Source organism: Micropterus salmoides, unplaced genomic scaffold (assembly GCF_014851395.1).
Source record: "Micropterus salmoides isolate LMB-PRFRI ecotype aquatic unplaced genomic scaffold, ASM1485139v1 Ms_hic_scaffold_2, whole genome shotgun sequence".
NCBI lineage: Eukaryota > Metazoa > Chordata > Actinopteri > Centrarchiformes > Centrarchidae > Micropterus > Micropterus salmoides.
In genome coordinates, this window is record NW_024041150.1 from 28069431 (window position 1) to 28092538 (window position 23108).

The 23108-nt window shown below is 42.0% G+C and overlaps 2 protein-coding genes across 2 annotated transcripts; one reads left to right on the forward strand and one right to left on the reverse strand.

Annotated features, from left to right (window-relative positions):
- Positions 1 to 6793: 6793 nt before the first annotated feature.
- mrpl52 (mitochondrial ribosomal protein L52) lies at positions 6794 to 9983 on the reverse strand. Its single transcript, XM_038732584.1, has 5 exons — positions 9895 to 9983; positions 8647 to 8716; positions 7672 to 7739; positions 7256 to 7320; positions 6794 to 7143 (listed from the first exon to the last, which is right to left on the reverse strand). Exons 1-5 carry the CDS (start codon positions 9926 to 9928, stop codon positions 6991 to 6993), a joined length of 390 nt encoding a protein of 129 aa, XP_038588512.1. The 5' UTR covers positions 9929 to 9983; the 3' UTR covers positions 6794 to 6990.
- Positions 9984 to 15111: 5128 nt separating this feature from the next.
- ajuba (ajuba LIM protein) lies at positions 15112 to 23012 on the forward strand. The gene is made up of 8 exons (XM_038730348.1): positions 15112 to 17783; positions 20374 to 20475; positions 20640 to 20707; positions 20859 to 20921; positions 21512 to 21642; positions 21822 to 21873; positions 22194 to 22262; positions 22437 to 23012. Exons 1-8 carry the CDS (start codon positions 16241 to 16243, stop codon positions 22566 to 22568), a joined length of 2160 nt encoding a protein of 719 aa, XP_038586276.1. The 5' UTR covers positions 15112 to 16240; the 3' UTR covers positions 22569 to 23012.
- Positions 23013 to 23108: the final 96 nt, after the last annotated feature.

The following is a 23108-nucleotide window of genomic DNA, read 5'->3' on the forward strand; positions in this document are numbered from 1 at the left end:
GTATGTTGTTCATAATACAGTATTTTGACAGTTAGTATGCAAAAGCTAATTTTGTGCTAAACATGGCCTGATACAAGACTGATGTTGTATTCAGCTGGAGCTTTGGACCATGTTTTATTTTGAAAATCTCACAATTGGAAACTACCGTTTATTATTGAAATGTTTAGTTGTTGGAGGATGTGTTCAGAAAACATGTTTTTTTTGGATAATTACGTCATTCACAGTGGTTCAGCCATTGTGAATCAGGTCAACATCTGCAATTGTTCCACTTTTTCTAGTCCTTAGCTTCTCTCCCTCCAATATGTGCTGCTCTGGAGGATAATCAACAGTCCATCAACACTACACTTCAAAAGTCAAGTGGTTGTAGAAGGTAGACCAGCATTTAAAGTGTGCTTTGTTATTTTGTGTGGTTTTCTTGTGTATTACTACTCTACTCTTCCTACAACTCACATACAGTTCATAACACATTTACCGCAATAATCTCCACCTATTAAAACAGTATCAAAAAATATATATGAAAAAAACCATACAAACCAACGTGAATTAATCTGAATATTCATATTGCAAACATATGTTCTCTTTTCACTTAAGATTTGGCTCTCCACATAACCTGATCCTGACCTTCACGGTTAAGTTAGACCGACAAGATAAAACAAACAGAAGTGATGTATGACAAGGTGATCTGCAATGTGTCTTCACCTCGTGACCTCCAGACCAGGACAGACCAGGACTTTGCCTTTTCGAGGGCCACAGAAGGAGCGGTCTGGATACAGTTACGCCATACCACTGGTTGTTTTGGACCATGGTCATGTGTCGAGGAACGAGTTGGAAAAAATGATGGAACGGTCACATTTTTCGGGGAAGTGCGTTCCAACCAAGCATCTGGTATTCTTGAAACATCTGAACCTCTCCGCCAAGCAGCCCGGCTGCAGCCTTCGCGTGCCTATACTGTGTGTGTGTGTGTATGTGTGTGTGTGTGTGTGTGTGTTTAGGGATATGCAAAGAAAAGCTTACCCCCAACTCTCTCCTCTTAAAATGAATTGTGAATAGTGTGTGAAAGACAAAGACAGAAGGGAGCAGTGAGGTGAGGGAAGTGAGAAGGGCAGTTAAACAGAAATGGTTTTATAGGGTTGGGGATATTTTTCCCTCTCCGCATTTCTATCCAAAAAAAAAAAACTTCACTCTCCTCCCTCTCTCTTATTTCCTCACCCACTGCAAAATTGTTCTTTTTATGAGGCTTCAGTCTCAAACCACTCCTCCTCTCACCACAAGTATCTCTGGTCTGTTTTTTTCTCTTTTTTCCTCTGCCTCTGTCCTCCTCCCCCTTCAACCTCTTTTTCCCCATGCTCTCTGTTTTAACTCTACGCTTACTGTAAATCTATCAGTGTAACTGTAAACAACAACAACCTGGGTAAACCACAAGGTTAGGGCAAACCACAAACATAAAAAGAAAATTGCTGAAAATCTGAACATATCAGTTTGGTCTCCCAAAAAACATTCTTTCATGTAAATTATATTTTTCAGAATACATGATATGAATGTGGTTACTTATACACAGTGAAGCTTTTAGCACTTTTAACTGTTAGAAAGTCCTGTTTACTAAGTGCTTTTTGTGACTTTAGTTTATATAAAATGCCTTATAAACACAGTTTAGCTTATGGGGTCCTAACCAGTGGAGGTTGACGTGCCCTTGAGCAAGACAGCAACAACATTCAGCAGTGATGTCACAGCATACTGACATACCTTGAAGTACACTGTGGCATCACTGCAGCAGGTTTCCACTGGTTGCTCTTAATGTAATAAAGAAGGTATTTTAACAGGAGAAGATAAGTGTTGTGAATCTTCTTCTTCACGGACAGTGGTGGAACGTTACTAAGTACTTTTACTCAAGTATTGTACTTTCTAATCCACTTCATTAGTCTGGCAGCTTTAGTTAATTTTCAGATAACACATTTTCATGCCCTCCCTGTAAAACCATGTATCTCCAAACTTGGTGATTTTGACCAGAAACATTCAAAATCTGAAGGATCAAGTGTCTCTTTGAACAAATCCTCCTCCTTCTTAAGCTAAATAAACAATTAAACCCCTCCCATCCCCCAATGGATCTGCTGGAAAATGTGTAGTACAAAGCTGAAGACATCTGAAAGGCCTGTTTTTCTGAGTGGACTTGACAGCGACACTACCCAACAGGAGGCCTATGTAAAGTAGTTAACCTTAAACAGTAAAATGCAACAAGCACATCAATGCACTAGTACTATTAATCCAAAAACATCAAACATACTCAAACACTTATGGGGACCATTTTATTCTTACTTACTCTTTTCTTTATTACAGATTTAATAATTAGCTTGATTGTTTAACTGAATGTAAACAGGTCAAGCTTTAACTACATTTCAGTTTGTGGTTAGTGAGATACTAGAAGTAGCAGTAGCTACAGCTGCTGTGGACCTGAAGAATACGATTCATGACGATACTGTACGCTAACACGAATGACCCCATTATTTCTGTTTTTTCTACTCACATCTGTTCACCCGCTTTCCTCCTCCACTGACCAAACAGTCCCTCACTCTCTCTGTCTCTGTTTGTTTCCATTAGTCTCAGTGGATGATTAGCGACATTATTAATATCATATATATTTTAACATGATTATAACCAATTTGAAAAGGATGCACACCAGTCTTTACAAGACTGAATGTGTTCTTACTGATAGTTTACAACAGATCTAGAAAGCATTATCAAATGGTTTATTAACCAATAACAAAGTCGTCAGTTACAATTAACTGTGCTGAGTTTATTCACAAAGAGAGTGTGCAGACTGCAAACTGTCCTATAAAATGTAAAATCTTAACGACTGGATGCTGCTGTGCATTGACTAAAACTCTCTCCAGGTCAGTGGACAGTTGTGAACCCTGTGTCTACTTGGTTTTGGTTTTATGAACAAACTGAACAAAAAGTGAGTAACTGACCTGAAGACAAAGAGGCAATATTATCCAGTAGATGTCATGACCCACATGTTGGGAACCAATGTTCTCAGTTATGCAATTATTTGGATATATAATAATTATAATAATACATTTATTTATTTGTAGTATTTATCCAGACAATATGTTAGTACTTCAAATACATGTCTATTTTTTGCTTAGTGTTTGGGCTCCTATAAGCTTCAGCTGACCAGGGTGTCCATTTTTAAAGATCTGCATTATTTCTTATGATTTTTTCTGTTGTGTGATTAAACTAACTGAAGTGGACAGAAAAGAAGAAGTTAGTGAATCATTTTAACAACATTTCCCTGGTACTTTTAATATAACCAAATTTCATAAGGAACCAGCAACCTTCTTAAGAAGTCACTGTTCCTTTCTAGGAAATTATTATGAAACCATGAGACCTGTATGGGGTTTTCAGAAACCCCCCTCTTTTTCCTGCCTCACATCCCTGTTTTACTTTTAAGTTGTCGTGGTGATGCCATCTTGGTGGGTGCACACAGAGGAGCAGTCAGACAAGACAGAAACATGTTTAATGTTGAAAAAGACGTTGCTGATCAGCGGGGGAGATTATAAAACGCCACAGACTGAGTCAAATTTTTCACATAATTTTGGCCATTGTGTGCAGTAATCTGGACATCTGTTTGGAGGAGCTACCAAGCGTATCTGCCAGGCAGCTGCTCTTTGTGTTGTCCTGAATGTCACGGACATGAACGCAGAAGAGACCTTGGCTTATTGCCCCTTCTCCCCCTTTCTCCCCCCCTCTCACCCAGTCAGCCATTTTAGTGCTGAACTCATACAGTCTGGCTGGGCGGTGCAGGAACAACCATCGTTCTCTGCACTCCTGATCCATGCCAGGCAGGAAGCGGCCAGGACAGCTGCTTGCAATTCAACCTGAGACTTTGTTTGGGTGACCTACATTATGGCACCATGTGCTTTCTACTGTAACTTTAATGGCATATTTTCTTTTTCTCTTCATTTTCTTGCTTTGCCTGCCTTCCAGTGCTGGGAAGTACATTTCCTTAGTACTTAAGTACAATTTGGGGGTACTTAACTTGTACTTTGAGCATTTCACTTTCATGCTACTCTATATTTCTTCAAGGCACTTTTAATTCCACTGTATTTATCTTGCAGCTACAGCTACTAACGACTTTTTTAGATCAAGACTGTACATTAAAGACCTATGACAGGCTTATAAAATACAACACATTGGTTAAGATTAAACCAGTCATTCCCAGTCTTTTTGGCTTGTGACCCCTTGTTCTTTGGGCTGCTTGTCACCTTTCAGATGAGTTGTTAGCAGTTCCTTAAACCTCTCAAATAGTTTCATTTAAATAACAGTTTGAGGCCCAAATGGGTCAAATTATCCAATATTTAAAAAAGCCAAGTCTAACAAATATATTCAAATGTGTGAAGCAGGATTTTGTTTTCTCCCATTAATCATCTCACAATCCCTCAGGTTTATTTTGTGACGCTTTGGAGGGGCCCAACCCCTAGGATGAGAATCACTGGACAACTATCTAACTGTATATAAAATTTAAAACTAGTTCCTTCAGCAAAATATTAAAAATGCTTTTGTTAAAAATAGTTCTGTAGTTTTACTTAAGTGGGATTTTGAGTGCAGCACCTTTACTTGTATTGGAGTATTTTTACATCAATGTATTTGTACTTAAGTAAAGGATCTTACGTCTTCCCTTACTGCAGCCACAATCTTTATCTCCTACAGAACAAACTCCCTTCCTGCAGAAGCATTTTAACAAACTGACAGTATCCATGAGTAATAATAAATTGTCCTGATGCCAAAAAAATAATTAATCAAGTTGCATAAAAGCAAACAAATTTCCCAAGTATCCTACCAAGGCAGCCATGTTGCATGTGGTATAGGCTACTGTCCAACTAGAAACAAACAAAGATAATTGCAGCCTGCAGTGCCAGTTCTCATACAGTCATTCACAGTTCAAAACGATCAGGCTGTGTAATTTTGCCAAACATGCTAGCCAGGGTGCCCCGCGCTACAGGAACAGCCTTATCAGGGAGCGGTCTTTGGGAACGAGTTGCTGAATCAGACCCTCCACAAACTCTGCACCGGGGCACAACTCATCCTCCTGCACCCCCATCCCAGTTGTATCTGGCAGGAAACCCTCCCTGTTTCTGGTCTGAGGTTGAAATTACAGAAGCATGTCAGCTAATCCTCATCCTCCGCCCCTCCAACCTACCAGACTGACCTCACCTAGAGTCCCCCTATCCTTCTAAAACACCCTAAGCCTCCCTCCCTCCATCGCTGACTTCTGCACAATAAGCATCTGGTTCTCATTTCCCCAAAACCAAAACAACACGAGGAGGAGAGGAAGGGAGGGGGGGGGGTTGTTGAGGAGAAAGCAGGATGTGAAAAGAGAAAGAATGAGGAGTTACATTTATCACTGTTTGTGCAGTTGGAGGTCTTTGATGCAGGTGCAGGTGTGAGAATGTGCACGAATGAAGAATGTCTCAATGCTCAGTGTTCTCCCACACCTCTGTAACACAACAGTCAGCTCCTTTGGTCAACTGCACTCAAAAAAAGGTTAAGACAAGGAGAGGAGGGAGAGGGGGGAGAAAACTCCCATCCTATCCACAGAAAAGAATCTGCAACTCAGCGGCTGGCAGCCCTAATTACAGTGGGGCTGTGCTGAAGTCTGCAACAAGACAAAGAGAGAGAGAGAAAAATAAAAAGAGGCAGAAGGAGGGGGAGAAATACATGAGGGAGAGGGCTGATGGCGAGAGGGGGGAGAGAGGAGAGCCTTTTTGTAAATAGTCTGTTTATAAGACAAAGTCACTCTAAATTAGTGCTGACTTAACAAACACAGCTACTCAGCGTCCCTTTACACCATACATGCATACGACACAGAGTTCAGTTTAGTTCAGTTCAGAGTCTCTTGAAAATACTTACATCAGTGTTGCAATAATGGTTTTTCAAGGGGTACAAAAAGTCCCTGCAGGAGCTGCTCAAGAACAATTTCAAAGACACACATAAGAAGAGGTGGAATTCAATTTCATGCAACGTCCTCGTAGCCAATTTGTGTTTTCTGCTTTTAAAAATTGGGATGATGCAAAAGACAAGTGATTCTGCAGCTTAAGGCTTTGTGCGGCTTAAAATGTGAACCGATACCGGTCAAATATCATATTCGGTGGGATGAAACTTTCTGCCAACTTGGCCGCAGCCAGCTAATCATCTTTCCAGACACCCAGGCTGCAGAACTGTACAGTCGAAATTCAAACTTCTCCCTCTGTAGGTAGAGCTGCCCCATGAAAAATAAGACCCAAGAGGCTTTAAATGAGTAACACAAAGCTTGGTGTGAAACACCCCAATCTTTCCAAGAACCAACAAGATCATGTTTTACTTTTAGTTTGTTGTTTTTGGAGCGGATTTATTTTCAGTCTTGCTACTAAAATTGTGAATTTTTTTCTGGAAACGGTGTCACAGAAGTTTCTTTTTTTATTGGCTCTCTACTTAAACTTAACAAAGCTGCTACCCCGAGGTGGACTTGACTAAAAAACTTGATGTATTTTGAGTAATTCCACTGAGTTACTGCAGCATGCCAAGGTGTGAACCCCCCTCTAACACACATATATACACAGTTAGGCCCTGAATCAGTGCTACTTTATGTTTGCCAGCTCCTCCCTTCCTCCTTCTGCCCAACAAAACTCCTCTCTGAGTCCAACACCAGACAAAATGGCGTCACACTGCCTTACAGAGGAGAAACACTGCATTCTAGTGGAAGCTGAGAGATATATATATAACTCTAATAATAATAATGATGATAATAAACAATCCATACACGCCAACGCTCGTTTACTGGACAACAGATTCATATTTAAAGCATAAATCAGAACAAACATTTAGTGCAGGAATTCATGAAAAGTAAAAAACACATACTGTGAAGCAGGAGAAAACCCACAAGGATATCATAAATACATTAGATATGCTGACTATCAACCGATCGCAGCAGTTTTTGATTACGATGACATGTTTCTAACTTTGAGATTTTGTCTTCATTAACAGCTTCCCTTTAGGTTTGAGTAAAAGAGACTTCTTGTGCTCCTGCATTCTTGCAGCCTCTTCCTGTTTTTTACTCCACGCCTCTATCCCTCTGTCCACCTCCGAGTTCAGCATCACAATACGTCTCTGCAAGAGAGGACACCAAGGTTACAGATAAAAGCGTGTAATAAAAACACAGAAAGAGCGATAAGTAGATGCTTTAAAACAAAATAAAAAAGGCAAATGTGTTGATACGCACAGCTAAAACTTCCCTCTCTTGCTTTCTTCTCAGCTGTCCCTTCAGAGGAGGCGCTGCTCGTCCATCTGTCCAGATACACAAACAACAAACACACACACACACACACACACACACACACACACACACACACACACACACGAGATTACAACATGTGCTAGAAGTAGATCACAACATTTTCACTGTTATCTCCAGAAAGAGAGAAAAGGATAAAGACTTGTTTTCCCTAAACAAATTACCCTGAATTTATTAAGATCAATGTCAAGTGAACTCCTTCACTCTACATAGAAACAATAAGTGTGAATCACATCTCTGTTGAAGTCTTCTCCCTCGCTGCCTCGCTACGTGAGCACTGAATTAGGCCTCTGTTGCTTGAAAACTGCTCCTAATATGTGTGACTCCACATAAAAATCAAATACCTGCAAACGACCAATCAGGCAGATCTGTCAGGGGGCCATATTCTGTGCCGCTTCGGGGAAGTCCATGTCTGCAGGCAAACACAAACATTATGAGGACGTGAAATTAGTTGTTGCTTACTGTGCAGTGTTGCTCCAAAAACAGCCTGATCCCAAGCATAACACTGCACAGACAAGGGGAGAACTTATGTCTCATAGGGGCTTGTATTTTTTAGCAGGTTAACCCAGAGGCATGTTGCAGAAAACTACTGGTGCGATTAGTTTTAGTAGGATCTGGACACATGTTCCCCTTGGATCCAGCGGCGTCTTCTCACTATGTGTCTCAGCCTGTGTTGGCAGCAGGAGGACAGTTAGCTCACCTCCCAGCACTTAACTGCTGAGGGCTGAATATCAATAAATTACTGTTTTCAATACACTCACACTGACTTGCCCATATTAGAAATAATAAAAAAGTGTCCTGACTTGGTCGCATGTAGCACAATTCTATTGATTGCTAATGCATACAGTAGATTATTTATTATTGCATAGGCCAAATAGGATTCACATCTTCATTATGTCTTCTTCTATTTTTATTTCCAGTGCAGTGATACATTTTGGTATTGATATGAAGTCACTGTGTCACAATACAACACATATAAAAGTTATTCATAAAATAGAAGAAGTATTAAAATCTGGCATTAAGAGGTGTCTGTTATTTGTCTGGTGCATAATTACTGGTATTGATTTGGAGTCACTGGGTCACATTACATGAACGCCACTGGGAAAACCGACGTTTTCTATTAAAATTATTTAGGTAAAATACATTTTACACATTAAGTGTTACAAATACACATTAGCAATCAAAATAAGTCTATCCCACAATGACTTTTTGTGTCATTTTTCCAGTGTGAGTGCACTGCATACTCACTAAGAGTAAAGAAAGGGACACAGCATCAACGTGTCCACAGTGGGAAGAAGGAACACCAACAGTGAACTTACTCTTTCCTCCATTTCTCTCCAGCCTGTACTCCACATGTTGTGCTGAGCTGCCGGCTGGAGTGCCTCAACACTGAAAAACAGACAAATCAGCCCCTGAAGTCAGAAAGTTAAGACACCCACACTGAATTCAGCTGTATCGGTACAGTTTTTGTAATTCTTGTGACCTCATTCTTGTCATACATTTTAAAAAGTCACCCAACATATGACAGACACATTTCTGAATTCCTCAGGGTGTCTACTCTCTCTGTATAAAGAAATTAAGTGTGGATGGATATTTTGACAAAGCACGGTTCACCATTTTGTTGTAGTTGACACAAAACTCATTTGGTAATTTGGGACACAGTTTTATTAGTGTATGCCCCTGCTGTAACTGTAATGATATATTTCAGTATGAAGTATTGTAAACATATTTCTTAAACTATCCATAAATTATATTAAATTTAACTAAAGATATGTCTATGGTTACTTTATATTACATATTACCCTATGATTTGTTATGATGGCTTCATTTATTATCAACTAATGTCAACAAGCTAGGCTATTGATTAAGATGTTTAAATGATTAAAGAATAAATGAATAAAACAAGATTAATTTTATTTATGTATCTGTTTCTGGGTGCCATTCTACTGCAACAGAACGTTAATTCATCATGGATAAGTATAAAACACTAACAAAGTGAGTGGGCTTTGCTAGATTAGACTTAATTATTTGTTATGAGCCTTTCATAAACATATTAAACACTTATTGTTTGTCACACAGTTTGGGGTATTAGCATCATTGACCATATTACCCTATGTACTTAAAAGTTGCCTGTATGTTGATCTACATGTGAGGCCCCTCTTTGTATGAGGTTGTATGAATCCACATTAATGATACATCTCATTTCAAAAGCCTTTTAACACAGCTGAGACACATCTCTAATCAATAAGTAAACACGCAGTTATGTGGTTTCTTTTTCTCCTGAGTGGGTTAGCTGAGTAACCTTGCAGAGGAATAACCCACAACATAATAAAGTCTACTTTAAATCTACTTTCCTCAGGAGTTTGCTGGACAGAGACGTTAGCATCAGCGTTAGCCTCGAGACTCATTACCGTATTTACGGTGGTTATTCAAACACGCAACTGCATCTAAATCAGCGACTGGTACAAGAAGATGTTATATATTTACAGCAACGAAACTCAGCTTTTGGGGTTTTAAAAGGTCTCTCTCTCACACACAACAGATTTACAGAATAACCTCTGTCCCACCTGAACAGCACAATGTCCTCACGGGGGCCGCCATGTTTGTCTGCACTGCTGTGTGTTGACCAGCAGGTGAGGCTGAAGATTCACTGAGAGCCACTTTGTTTTCAAATGAGAGTTTAATGTTTGGTGACTGAAAATTAGATTTTATAACTCCAAAATAAACAAAACTAAGCTCCGAAGGTTATTATAAGCTCTCAGTTTGTTATTTTTCTCATCTGGATTATATCTCACGTTGATTTTGCTGATTTTTGTTGTTGTTGTTTATTCAGTCATTAAAACCTGTTTCTATTCATTTATTTAGTTCATTAAAGAAAAAACAATAGGACCTATATTCAAGTTAATCACACTTGATTAGAATATTATAATTGTACCAGTTGTTGGGGATACGAATATTTTCTCTTTATCTGTGTTAATCCATACATCACTATACATCAAAGAGGCTTGAGCACTGCTTACACTGTTGAATCGTTATCTTAATGAGTAATTTAGATATTTGGATTCCTTTGGCCTAGGCCGGATTACCAAATAGCCAAAGCATGCAGCTGAGCTGCACTAGGACCCCAGAGACCCTAGGGCCCCCAAGAGCCCCCAGGTTCACTGTCAGTTCCTTTGTTTGTTTGGTAATCAGATTAACATTGTCTGACGCCATACGTATAATATCAACTGAGGCTGGTCCTTCATTATGACCTTATCTTGTGACCCTGTCCTGTAGAGGGGCCCCGTGTCAGAATCGAGTTACTGCAACATAAATGACACATACAATTTGGGGCCGCATACTATTATTTCAGCATGGGAGTGCTGGTTGGTGTCCAAGCATATAATGAAGCTGCCCTGTGTAGTCTGCTCTGGTCTCCTATGTGGCATTTGGGGTTCAATGGGGGCAAATTTTTGCTGCTGGGCCCCCTTAACAGGCTGATCCAGCCATACCTTTGGCAATCATCATTGAAATAGCATTTTGACATTGTCACAGTAGGACAAGGTATAACTAATTAATAATGTTTGCATTCCATGTAGGCTAGTTATTGTACATGCTGGTCAACTGGACTTACTGGGACACTTAAATACAACATACGTGTTCATCAGTTCAGCTCTCATTTCTGACCCTCTCTCTGACCACAGTCCAGTGTGACCTCTCAAGTCATCGTGTGTTGCTTCTCTGACTGCAGCATGAGATCTAGATTTGAGAGTGTTTCTACTCACTTTGGCCCTGTTCTCTGGAAGAAAGTGAAAATGTTTCTGTTGTTCAGGCTTATGAATAGTTTGTGCGTGTCTGTGGAGTGGATGTCTTGTGGTGGGTGGGTGAATCTGTATTTTTTTTTCTTAGTTTTATCTTTGTTGCTGCTGCACTTTCCTGTATTTTATCTATTGTGCATGTTCCTGTATGCGTTTCAATGTAAAGCACACTGAGTTTACCTGTATTTAATTAATTGAAGCATTAAAGGAGCACGCCACTGATTTCACATGTCAAAGTCAGGGGGACAAGTCATGTGGAGTAGTTTCTCGTCGTTTAATGTGGCCTGAGGCCTCGGATGGGCGTTGTCAAGTCTGAGAAAGAAGATGATGTCATAGTGAAGTCATCCCAGGTTATACCAGCTTGAGACCTAAGAAGTGTGACTCCTCTTTAAAGTTTATGTGTTGTAAGGTTAACAGGCTCTCAGATTGCCAAGGAAGGTCTGGAGTGGTGAAAACATTTACATAGTAACATTTGAGAAATGAAAATCTGTTTTGTATTTTCTGTCTTTTTCCATCCTCCATCATCATGTGACCCCTCAGATTCATATTGGGACCCCTTGGAAGATCCAAACACTTAACGTTACTACCTGGAGTCCTGGAGTTGTTTTGTAGTAGTTGTTTTTTGTTGAAGTGTATGATCCAGGGTTTTTGGAGCTTGATCCAGACTTTTGACTCAGAATCAGGATACCAGGGCCCATGTCACCTCAGATACCTGTTTCACATGAATTCCCCAACTATAAAAAGAAATGCAAAAACACTTTGCCCCTTTGAGTTCAGGTGACAAACATCTGGCCTATTATTTAAAAGAAAACGTCAAATTTCTCCAGGAAACATCTCATTGTTGTGTTTATGTTAAATGTTGAGTTTGTATGTTTTCTAAATAATTACACAAATACACCCTGAGGGGGAAAAAATTGAGGCTGTGAAGGAGAGCACTTGATGGTGTCTTGTCTGTGAGTTTTATAGGCCTAAACATGACTGTATTTCGCTGGAACATAAATGCAGACAGAGCACCGCCGCGCTCGCAGCTCTTCAAAGTATTGCTTTTGTATGAAGTGCTCCGCTACTAAGCCCAGAAGAATTTCTCTGTTAGCTTTTCAGACAAGTTCCCACTCGTAGCCTGAGAGGTAAACGCTGGAGTCTGCAGAGGCTGCTGCAGGGACTCCGGTGAACCGCAAGGGCCATGAAAGGCTGCATGTGGAGGGGAGGGGGACTCCGGGGCTGACAAGCCTTTCCAAACACCATGGTGCTTTATCAGGGATTGGTGTGTTTAGGTGTGTCCGCTAACTGCCACAAACAGCCGGAATTAGGACTGACTAAGGGCGGCCAGCCCTGAAACAGTCGCGGGATGTTTACCCCGTGTCCTCCTTGGAGAACTCAGACACGCCGCAAAAATCCACCAGCCGCCTCACTCCGGCGTGTCCCTCCGCGCATTCCACTGGTGGTACTAAAAAGTAGTGCCGTTGCCTAAACGACTCATTTATTTTCTCATTTCGACAGATTTACAAATGTTTCAAACAGTGGTGGAGGAAGCACTCAAATCTTTTATAACCTAAGCAGCAATACCACCGTGTCAAAGTACTAAATAATGTACACAATGTATAGCTCACTATATGCAATATACAATTAACATTCAATAATAGTAAAGATACACACTGTATAAACACTATTCATTCAATATACAATAGCAATAATGATAAGAAAAATGATAATAATAATAATTGTGTTAAATCTCATACATTCTAACACTTAGTGTAAATTGCATAGAGTTAGAAAAAGTAGCCTACCCATTATGTAGAATAGACCCTGTCATGGTGTGATATTCTTATTATATTATTACTGATGTATTCATGTGTACTGGGCAGTATTTTAATGTTGTAGCTGGTCAACATGGAGCCTATATGTTTAACATATTTATAAGCTGTTGGGTCGATAAATCTCTAACAATGTGTCATATTGAAGAAGATGATCATAGTAGATCAAAAGGAGTAAAAAAGTGCAATATTTTTAGGTATTAGGTAGCTAGACCAAGTGACTTCAAAGTTTAGGCTACTTGAGTTTCTTTCCATCAGTGGTTTAAGACACTAACTTATAGCCTACATTTAAGCTAATTGCACAACAGATTACATTATCAAAAAAAGGAGCAGGCCTCGTTTTTATAGTGATTCAGAGGTTGCAGTCATGTAAGGATCACAAGGACAAAATAATGGCTTTTCTGAAAACAGACTTGTTTATATTTGGCGGTAGTGCGTGGTGGTCAGTTCACTGCAGAGCCACAGCCACATGAATGTTTCTGTATCCAGTGCTCAGTCATAATAAACATAGCCAACTAATGGTTAGACCATTTTCAGATCAGCCTCAGGGCTCAATCAACCGGCTAAGGGGCCTCAGGGCAGAAATTAGTTGTGGGTCCCTACTGACGCCACACATTTGTTCCACAATTTGATTCAGTACATTTTTATGAGTATCCATCATGCAAGCATATAATAAACTGAAATAATAAAGTCTGTTAAATCAGATAAATTTCATCTGGCTAGATGAATGTGATCCTGGTGGAGACACAGGCTCCTAAATCCCTCTTTCTTTTTTTTCAAATTTGAACTAACTTTATGCTTTTGTGGTGTCTGATATAGTGAGCTGCTATATAAATAATGTTTACCAACTTACTTTTACTATGGAGGAATGTTTGTTTGTTTTTTTCTTATTTCATAGTCATCTGTCAACATTTAGACAAATGATGCTGTCTGAAATCTTCTAAAAGTCAAACTATAAAAATGCTTGCATAAGTAAAATTTTGAAGTACTTGTACTTTACTGGAGTGTTTCCAATTTTTTTAGACTTCTACTTCACTACAATTCAGAGGGAAGTATTGCACTGCTATATAATCCAGATCTTCTTGTTACTAGTTACTTTGTAGATTCCATATATATTATAATGCAAAATAAAAATTAACAAATAAATTATAATATATCATAATTGATTAAGCTACACGGCAATAGCTAGGCAATATAAAGTAGTTTATATAGGCTTTATATTGGCAACTTTACCAGCTCCAACATGATGCTTTCACCTAAATGGATCATCATGATCATAATCCACTGACATATTATTATGAAATGGGCCAGTCTACCTAATGAGTCATTTTAGGCTACTTTAAGTAGGCCTATTTTAACATTTTGATGCTAATACTTGTGTACTTTTACTTTTAGCAGAGTGTTTTAAACAGTGGTAGCCTATTGCTACTTTTACTTAAAAACAATATCTGAGTTACCTTCTTCTTCTTAATCCAATGTCAAACCCCCACACATTTTAAGCCAAATATAAGACATGCCCTCAGCAGTAGCCACGGCCCTGCGTGGGTTGAGATCTCAGTGAAAACAGTTTTATTTTGGTTTGACAACTGATAACCCAATTTGCTGAGGCTGAAAGAAATTTAAGTGAGTGGACATTTGGTTATCCCACGCCCCCAAAGAGCAGGTCCCATGGTCAAAGTAAACATTATAAAGCATCTTTTTTATCTATCACCCTCATTATATTTGGTCTTGGCGGAGGGGGCACGTCCTCTGAGGGAGGTTTGCGTATGAATGACGACATAGCCATGGCTGGTGGAAAGGTGTTCCGGCCTGGTGGGGGAAACGAGCCGCGGCAGATTATAAAGGAGCAGTGATGCGTCAAGCTGAGCACGCCGACCGAACGCGGAGCAACGGCCGATCACTGACTCAACCTTCAAAATAAAAGCGAATGTAATGCCGCTGTCGAAAAGGAAGCGAATAAACAACCATTTGGGAGCCACAAACTACAGAAAATATGTCTAAACATTTATCGGGAGTATAATATTATTTGTGTTTAACAAACTCAAAGGTGTACCGCGGATTATTTACGATTCAGTTTAGTTTAACTATAACGGTTGCCAGGGATGAGTTAATCTTGAAAAGCTCAAACAGGAACTAGCTGTCCTCGCTGTAGCTAACTCGACCCTTGTGAAAAAAAGGGGGGAGGTAAGTAGTTATTTAGGGGGAAGAAAGAAAGAAACAAAGTTGTCGACCGTGCAGTGCACCCGGGGAGGGATTTTATTTGTCTCGAGCCACTACTCGTTTAGCCCAGCACCGGTCTGTTGGGATGTAACGGCGCACCGGTTTCCCCCGTTTCTTTCTGTCTCTCTCTCTCTCTCTTCAAACTTCTCCGCTGCTGTTCCGCGGAGTCCCGGACAGGATTCCTCCTCTGAAAACTGGGGATGATAAAAGCAGCCGAGCACAGGCGGATGGACGGACGTGCTGAAGTCTAGCGAGTGCCATATGTGTGTGTTTTCTGCTGCCCGAGTTAAACTACCGTGTTATTACACATTGTGTCCTGGGATGAATGGCAGAAGTCGGCTATCTGAGCAGAAACGGATTTATGTTCGTGTCTAACACTGGGACCCACATGAAGCGGAGATCCCGCTGAACCCCTCTCCGCTGTGTGTTGGTTAAAAAAGAAAATTCAAACGGAGAGAGGCACCCCCCACACCGCACTGGATAACCGAGCTATCACACCGACTTTACTAAAGCGTATTTCAGACATTTTAAACACTAGAGAAGATGCAGATGTGGAGCCGCATGAGGGTCCACAAAGGAGGCCCTCCACGACCATAGGTCACGCCGAAATATCCTGGATGTGTGTTTCTCCTACTTCCTGGCTGGATTGATTTATTAGTATTTGTCTAATAATCCAATGGATTCTTCCTCAACACAGCTTACCTGTGGGATCTCCACATGAAGGCAAACCAGATGACTCAGAGGACTTTAGTCATGTAACCACCCTGAAATGTCTTAAAAGGTCTTATTTATCTGTTTTGTATTTATTGTGTGTGTGTGTGTGTGTGTGTGTGTGTGTATGTATGTGTGTATAAATATATATAAGCTTTTTTTAAAGCTTTGTGCTGGTTTCAAGGCCAGTTTTTAATATCTTTAGTAAGAGTTTGAAAGCTGCCGTAGTGAAAACTGTAGATGTACTTGAACATCTTTGTTCTGCTGCATATCTACCCACACTGTATTTGAGCACATTGATCTGTAACTTAAAGGGGGAACTGTAGGACCTGACTTTGCCTAGACAGGTAAAAACACGAGACGGCTTCACCATGGACAGGCCGATAAGTAAGTTATTGGAGAAGTTAAAGCTAACCGACTCGGGCAGTGTGAAATTCAACAGTTCAAAGAAGAAACACGACTCTGCCAACAACTCTAATAACAGCAACGCCAACACTGGCATCTCCGGAGGCAGCGGTGGGGGCAGCGGTCTGCCACCAGCTCCCAGCTCTGCAGCTGCCTCGCCCTCAAGGCCCAGCCAGTTCTCGCTTGTCTCTGCAACCACAAGTGATGCATGTGTTCCAGCGAGTGGGAGAGGAGGAGGAGGAGGGATGGGAATGCCTCCCTCTCAGCTCCTCACCCCATCGCCCTCTTCCTCCACGGTGGGCGCCATACCTCCAGATGGCGAGCAACCACTTCACCCTTCCACCTTGGCACCACTGAGGCGTCGTTCCTCCCAGCAGCGAGCTTCTTGTTACCTGGGTGAAGGCGTGGATTCCCACCTGAGACGAGAGTCTGGCCTGGGCCCCGAGTGTGACCCGCTGGGGACGTTTGGCTCCAAGGCAGCCCTCAATCAACGTCGCTACTCTCTGGAGCTCCAGCAGCTGGTCAGACGGCAGCAGCTCCTCTCTCAGCCTCCGCCTCTCTCTGTTCCCCCGCCGTACCCTGCCACGGCGGGTTACGGGTCAGCTCCCAGAGGTGGTGGAGGTGGCGTGGCGGAGCCTGGCTACCTCTCCGAGCCTGAGAGGCACAAACGCCTCTCCCTCCAGGAGGCTCTGTTTTACAAACGCCTGAGCACGGGCAGTGAACTGTGGGAGAGCACCAGGCCCGCATCCCTCTCTCATCCACCACACCGCACATCTGATGTGCCCGGAGGAGGAAGCTTCTTTTATTCCCAAGGACCAACCCTGAGCCCGTGCTCGTCATTCAGCCTCCAGGAGTCGGTGCTGGTCAGCCCCAGGTCCAGCTTTGCCTCCAGCACGGCCAGCGGTGGCGGTGGAGGGAGTCCCATGGAGAGCCGCTGCAGCAGCAACCGGACCAGTGGCATCAGCCTGGGCTACGACTCTCGCTACTCCACCTCTGGAGGCTTCCCTCCACAGCACCAGTCCTCCTCCATGCAGACAGGGGGCTCTGTGGCTGGTTATGGAGCTCCAGGCAGGCCCGGGGTAACCCCTGTGGAGGCCTGGACTCAATACCTGGACGGAGGGATGCGTCCAGGGGCCCACGATAGCCGACATTCCTACCCACCTGCTGTTGGAAGTCCAGGAGCAGCGTGCTACCAGGCTGGCCCAGAGTGGTGGGTAGAGCAGCAGACAGGGGTGAGAGGCAAAGAGGGGGGTGTAATGGGAGACAGGGGCCGATACTCAGACCTGCCTGGCACACGGTACCAGGAAGAGCTCACCCGACTTCTACTGAGAGACGCAGCGCTGGAAGGTGATGGGCTCCTGGAGGGCCTGATGCTGAGGGAGTCTCTGGCCCTGACTGCTCTTTCCAAACCGAACACGGCAACACTGGGGCCTTGCTCAGCCGGAGGGCCAGTCAAACCTCAGGAGGATCCAGGGAGGGAGGTCGTGGAGAACCGGCAGGAGTACTTTGGTGAGATGCTTTTTTTTAACAATAGTTTTTAGGCTACAGTGTGGAAACATGATACAAGTTAAACAGCTGCATTCAACACAAACTGTAAAATCATGTCCCTAATTTGGGCCACTGTTCACGCACCGCATCTCATGAATTCACAATGGAGCGCTGGTTTGCCCAGCATCCGCCCTCCGTGTGTTATTATTGTCCTTCTCACCGCCTGGTGTTAAATCACAGGTTTCTCTCTAAATGAAAGGGTTGTATGGATGGACGGACAGATTAATAGTTGAAAGAGTGGATGGATGGTGCATTTGAACCTGCAGAGACATGCAGGGTCATAGCACGCAGTGCATAAAGGAGAATGGAGGAAGAAGAACAAACAGGGCGCTCTCTTCAGTAACTGATCCAGACAAGTAGACATGTTTGGCTGAAGATAAGAAATAAACAAACATGAAGGATAAATAGTTATTAATGGTACAGATATGTATGTATATATACTCCTTCAGGCTCACACCTGTAGCCAAAACATCAGGCATCAAGTCAGCTGGTGTTTCAAGATGTTGCCAATTTGCTGCAGTGAGATGCACATAGACGGTCAACGCAGCGTATCTACACGGCCATTAAACTGTAAAACTGTGCTGTAACAGTGAGACACAAATTACATGGTTCCATATAAACACAGCTTCGACCATTACTGTGAGTCACAGGAGATTAGGGCTCAGGATGTGTGTGTGTGTGTGTGTGTGTGTGATTGTAGCAGAATAGGAGTGTGTTACGGTGTGTGTGTTGTTTCTCTGTGGCAGGGTGTGTTTACCCTGAGTGACTTCAGGCCACAGTAACGCAGTGTGTCTGAGTCATTTGTGTGTATGTGTGTGTGTGTGTGTGTAATGTTGCCTTGGCGTGTGCAGGGGCGGTGTGCTGTAGCCTGTTTTTCTCCTCAGGTATGTGTGCCCGGAGGGGACATACAATACTGTACACCTCTCAGTCATTAGGAAGAAATCAGAAGCTCTAAGCTGTGAAGACAGACGCTCTGAGCTCAGCTGACACACACACACGCACTCTAATATTAAAATATAATGCTGAGCAAAGTGAAATGCTCATAATTTAAAAGAAAGTAAAAGTGAAACATGTTCTAAAAACCAAGAAACCATAGAAGTAGATTCAGAGATAATCCACAAAAGAAACAAACGAAAAAAACTGTTGATGATTTTTGTCCCACAAGTTCAAAAGAATAATGTACACACACAAAACTGTTAAGGTAACATGTCGTCTTGTGCTTCTCAAATTAGAGAAATTCTCTAACATAAAAGCTGCCTGGTAAGAATAAATATCTTGTCAGACAAAAAACAAATATATTTTGCCTTCAATTAAGATAATTAATCTTACTAAGATTTTAGTTTTTGCAGTGTGGTGATTCACACATTTAGTGTTCAGTTTTTTTGCCCAGTTTCACTTTATTCTTCAAAACCTTTGTTTATGAACCCTAAAATGCCTTATCTCTATTTTTCCCCGAATGCTAACCCACTCACTTATTTCCCATCTTCTTCTTCTACATGCAGCAGCTTCAGACATTCAATTTAAAGCCTCGAGTTTTAGTCTTGGCCCCTTTTTTGGGTTTCTGGCTTTGGCAGAGACTTGCGCCTGTTCCTGAATATCGAAGGGACTGTCCAGAGTGTAGGAATACTGGATTTGTGTGGCACTCCCTCAGCCACATTAGAAAGAGGGGGAAAAAAACAGAAATGCAGGCAGACCCTTAAATAGCTCACAGAGACGCTGTAGCTTGGACCACCACACCACTTTTCCACTTTACATTCAGTGCCCTGACTAGTGCTCAAGCTGTACTTAGACTAAACTGTATTCTAAACACACACAGATAAGTCATAAAGTCATATAGTCGTAAAGGTTGGCTGGCTTTAAGTGTGTGCACTATAGAGGTGTTGTTTTTGTAACAGACACTACGCAGCAGAACTTACGCTAATCTTGACCTAGAAATGCTTATTTATTAGTTTTAACTGATTCGTCAGTGGAGTCCTTACACCTGACACTAACCTGACGAAATGAGAAGAACGAGCTGAAATGTGTTTGTTGTTCGGTTAACGTAAAAATGTGGCCAAAAAGTGCCACCTAAACATTTGTTTCATTGACTTTAAAGGGGGAAAACATTATCTTCCCAGGTAAGCAGGTAGTTTAGGGGTGCAATCTTGTTTAATCTCCAAAATTCTCAAATTGTGGGGTTTAAAGTCATATTTAAAGGACAGTCTTAAGTATATAAAAACCTCCAGGAGAGAGAGTCATCTATTTTCTGGAAGGACTGCCAAAAAGTCAGTGCTGGTGGAGTTTCCCTTTTTTAATAACAGAGCTTCAGCGGAGACACTTGAGTGGATGAGCAAACAGGCTGGCATGGGTAACCGGGTTTTAACTGTGTGAAAATCCCCTAGGTGGTGCGAACGAGAGGATTTACAAGTGTTGACACTTTGTGTGGAGTTGGATTTCAGACACATCCCCTTGGAATGCGGCGTAAACGAAGTGCGAAGAGCCGCTGAGCGATTACTCCCTGACTAAAATGCGTGTTTGTGTCCGTTGTGTTTTTCCCCCACTGTGCCGGCAGGAACCTGCGTGAAGTGTGGGAAAGGCGTGTACGGGGTGGATAATGCCTGCCAGGCTCTGGACAGCCTCTATCACACACGCTGCTTCACCTGCGTGTCCTGTGGTGAGTAACCCACCCTGAAGACACAACAACTATGTTTTAAAGCATTGAGTGTAACGCTTCATTTCTATCACTGACACCTGTTCTGAACGCCATTTTGAACCATTTTTAAATCTCCTGTTTTTACCATGCTGAGTCAGTTGTCTGCCACCTCTCTCCCTCTGCAGGACGCACCCTGAGAAACAAGGACTTCTACAATGTCAGTGGCTCTGTGTACTGTAAAGAGGATTACATGGTAAGAGTTGAGGTCAAGGCGTGTTTTGTCATCCATCCCACACACACACACACACACACACACACACGCGCACACACACACACACTCAGACATGTTGGGAGTCAGAGGATGGATTTTTCTGCTAATGGTAATCTCTCTATTGTAATTACAGTTTTCAGGATTCCAGGCTGCCGCTGAGAAGTGTAGCGTGTGTGGCCACCTTATTCTCGAACAGGTAAGGTTTGTGTGTGTGTGTAAAACCTGTCAGTTTTAGTCACTTGCGTCCCGTTTCCCAGAATGCCTTTGAAGAAGCCCTCAGAGGATAAAGAAATTCAGTGACGTCTCTTTGTTGGCTCCTCTTCGGGTTCCCACGGCGGATTTCCAGTGGAATGTTTGCCTTGGGTTTTTGATAAATACAGAAATAAGGCTTTGCGGTGATTAGCTTAAAACGTTTTGACCATATTTGAATCACATAATACCCATAATATAAACAGAAAGTTTGAAAGGGTCTGGGATCCACAGGAATAATTTTCTGCACAATTTGAATTAAAGTTTTGTGACTACATAGGTTTTATGTTCAAAGCATGTTGGTGCAGAAAAATTGCGTTGACATTATAATATGTAGCTAAATGGGAAATATTGTGCTGTGTAGTGAACGTACTGTCTGGTGTCTTTTGAGTTAGTAAGCAAAAGTAAAGGATGTCTGTACGACAGTAGAGTAACTAGTGATCATTAAAAATGTTGAAGATAAAATAAATAACAAAACTAACAAAATACGATACGTACAGTAAATAATATACATCATTTATTATACTTCATTCTCAGATCCTGCAGGCTCTTGGGAACTCGTACCACCCGGGCTGTTTCCGCTGCGTGGAGTGCTCCAAGGCTCTGGATGGGGTGCCTTTCACCGTGGACCACCACAGCAACATCTACTGTGTGGCAGACTACAACAAGTGAGACTCTCTCTGTGTTTATTATCCCGGTGCTGTAGCTCAGCAGCTCTTAATATTCACGTGTAACAGTGATGTTAGGGAATGTGCCGTACTCATTCAGCTTTCCTCAGAGGCATCACTCAACTGTGTGAGTGCTCCTGGTTTCTACAGTAAATAAACTTTCTCCTGTCGTCCTGCAGGGCGTTTGCCCCGAGGTGCGCTGCCTGTTCACAACCCATCTTGCCTACTGAGGTGAGTATTTAGGAGTGTGTGACAATGCATGTGCTGGCTGGAAGCGTCTTACTATTTCTGTTTATGTGTAACCTGGAGCGTCATGTGTGAGCAATTTGTTTTCAGTTAACTTCAACAGTTTAACGAAGACAAACTTGTGCAACCAGTGCAACATGAGAGCAGTTTCAGGCAATCACAGAAGCGTATTTAAAAATCAGATTGTCTCTCATATATTTCTGGTGATTCACACATTTTTGCTGCGTCCAAACAAAGTGAAGAGGAAAACTATTTCCCCGGACTCTGCTGACGTCTCTATTTTTTCCTCCTGTTTGGTGTCTCAGGGGAGTGAAGAGGTCCTCAGGGTCGTGTCTATGAACAAGGACTATCACTTTGAGTGCTACCACTGTGAGGTGAGTGATCTTCAGCTGTTTATTTTGTCCTTCTGTGTGAGTGCAGACAAACTGAGCTACAAATTGTTCTTTTTTTCTTTTGTTATGAAGCGCCTTGTTGGCTGCCCTCACTTCCTGTGTGCATTCCTGTCCTTATCTGCTTCTTTTTTCTTTTTCTTTTTTAACGCCCCTCAGGAGTGTGGTAAGCAGCTCTCTGATAAGCCTGGCTCGCAGTGCTTCCCTCTGGACTCTCATCTCCTCTGCCACTCCTGTCACATGAGCAGAGTGTGCGCCACACACAGCGCTTCCCCTCACAACACACACTGATCGGCGCCTGTGCAGCTGGGACGTTTGGAAAATGCTGGTCTTGATGTGCTGTCGTTCTCTCGTGTGCTTTTTTGCTCTTTTGTCGTCCAGATGAAACTGCTGATGTTCAGACTTTTCCACCGATTCACTTTCTTTGACTCCCATCAGTCCCTTTTTTCCCCACATGTACTGCCTGCTGTACTACTTGGACCATTACTGTACCATAGTTATAAAGGGAACGGGAAAGAAACTACTGCTTTTTTTTTACCCCAATGTGGCTACTGTTTGCTGTAGAAGAACAAGGATTCAAGGATCATGTTGAACTGTTTTGTACATATATTATCGCTAGCAAACATTTTGCACTTAAATTTGACTTTACTGTAAGAGATGTAACGTGAATCTGTACAATTTGGGGTAAAAAACATTACTGTATTTTCTGTATGTTAATAAATATTTTCATTTGTGTTCAGATAATAGTCTGCTTTAGTGTAACAGATTTTAAAAGCTTTTCCTCTGCACTTAATCACTCAGATACTTCCCCAATATATCAGTCATTATGAA

Bases quoted from the DNA above. Each gene is read 5' to 3' on its own strand.
- mrpl52 (XM_038732584.1), bottom strand. From the start codon at position 9,928: ATGGCGGCCCCCGTGAGGACATTGTGCTGTTCAG. The intron at 7,740-8,646 runs GTAAGTTCACTG...GTTTGCCTGCAG, and splicing joins GGAGAGAAATGGAGGAAAGA to ACATGGACTTCCCCGAAGCG. The intron at 7,321-7,671 runs GTATTTGATTTT...GTATCTGGACAG, and splicing joins GCCTGATTGGTCGTTTGCAG to ATGGACGAGCAGCGCCTCCT.
- ajuba (XM_038730348.1), top strand. From the start codon at position 16,241: ATGGACAGGCCGATAAGTAAGTTATTGGAGAAGTTAAAGCTAACCGAC. The intron at 20,708-20,858 runs GTAAGAGTTGAG...TTGTAATTACAG, and splicing joins ACTGTAAAGAGGATTACATG to TTTTCAGGATTCCAGGCTGC. The intron at 21,874-22,193 runs GTGAGTATTTAG...TTGGTGTCTCAG, and splicing joins AACCCATCTTGCCTACTGAG to GGGAGTGAAGAGGTCCTCAG.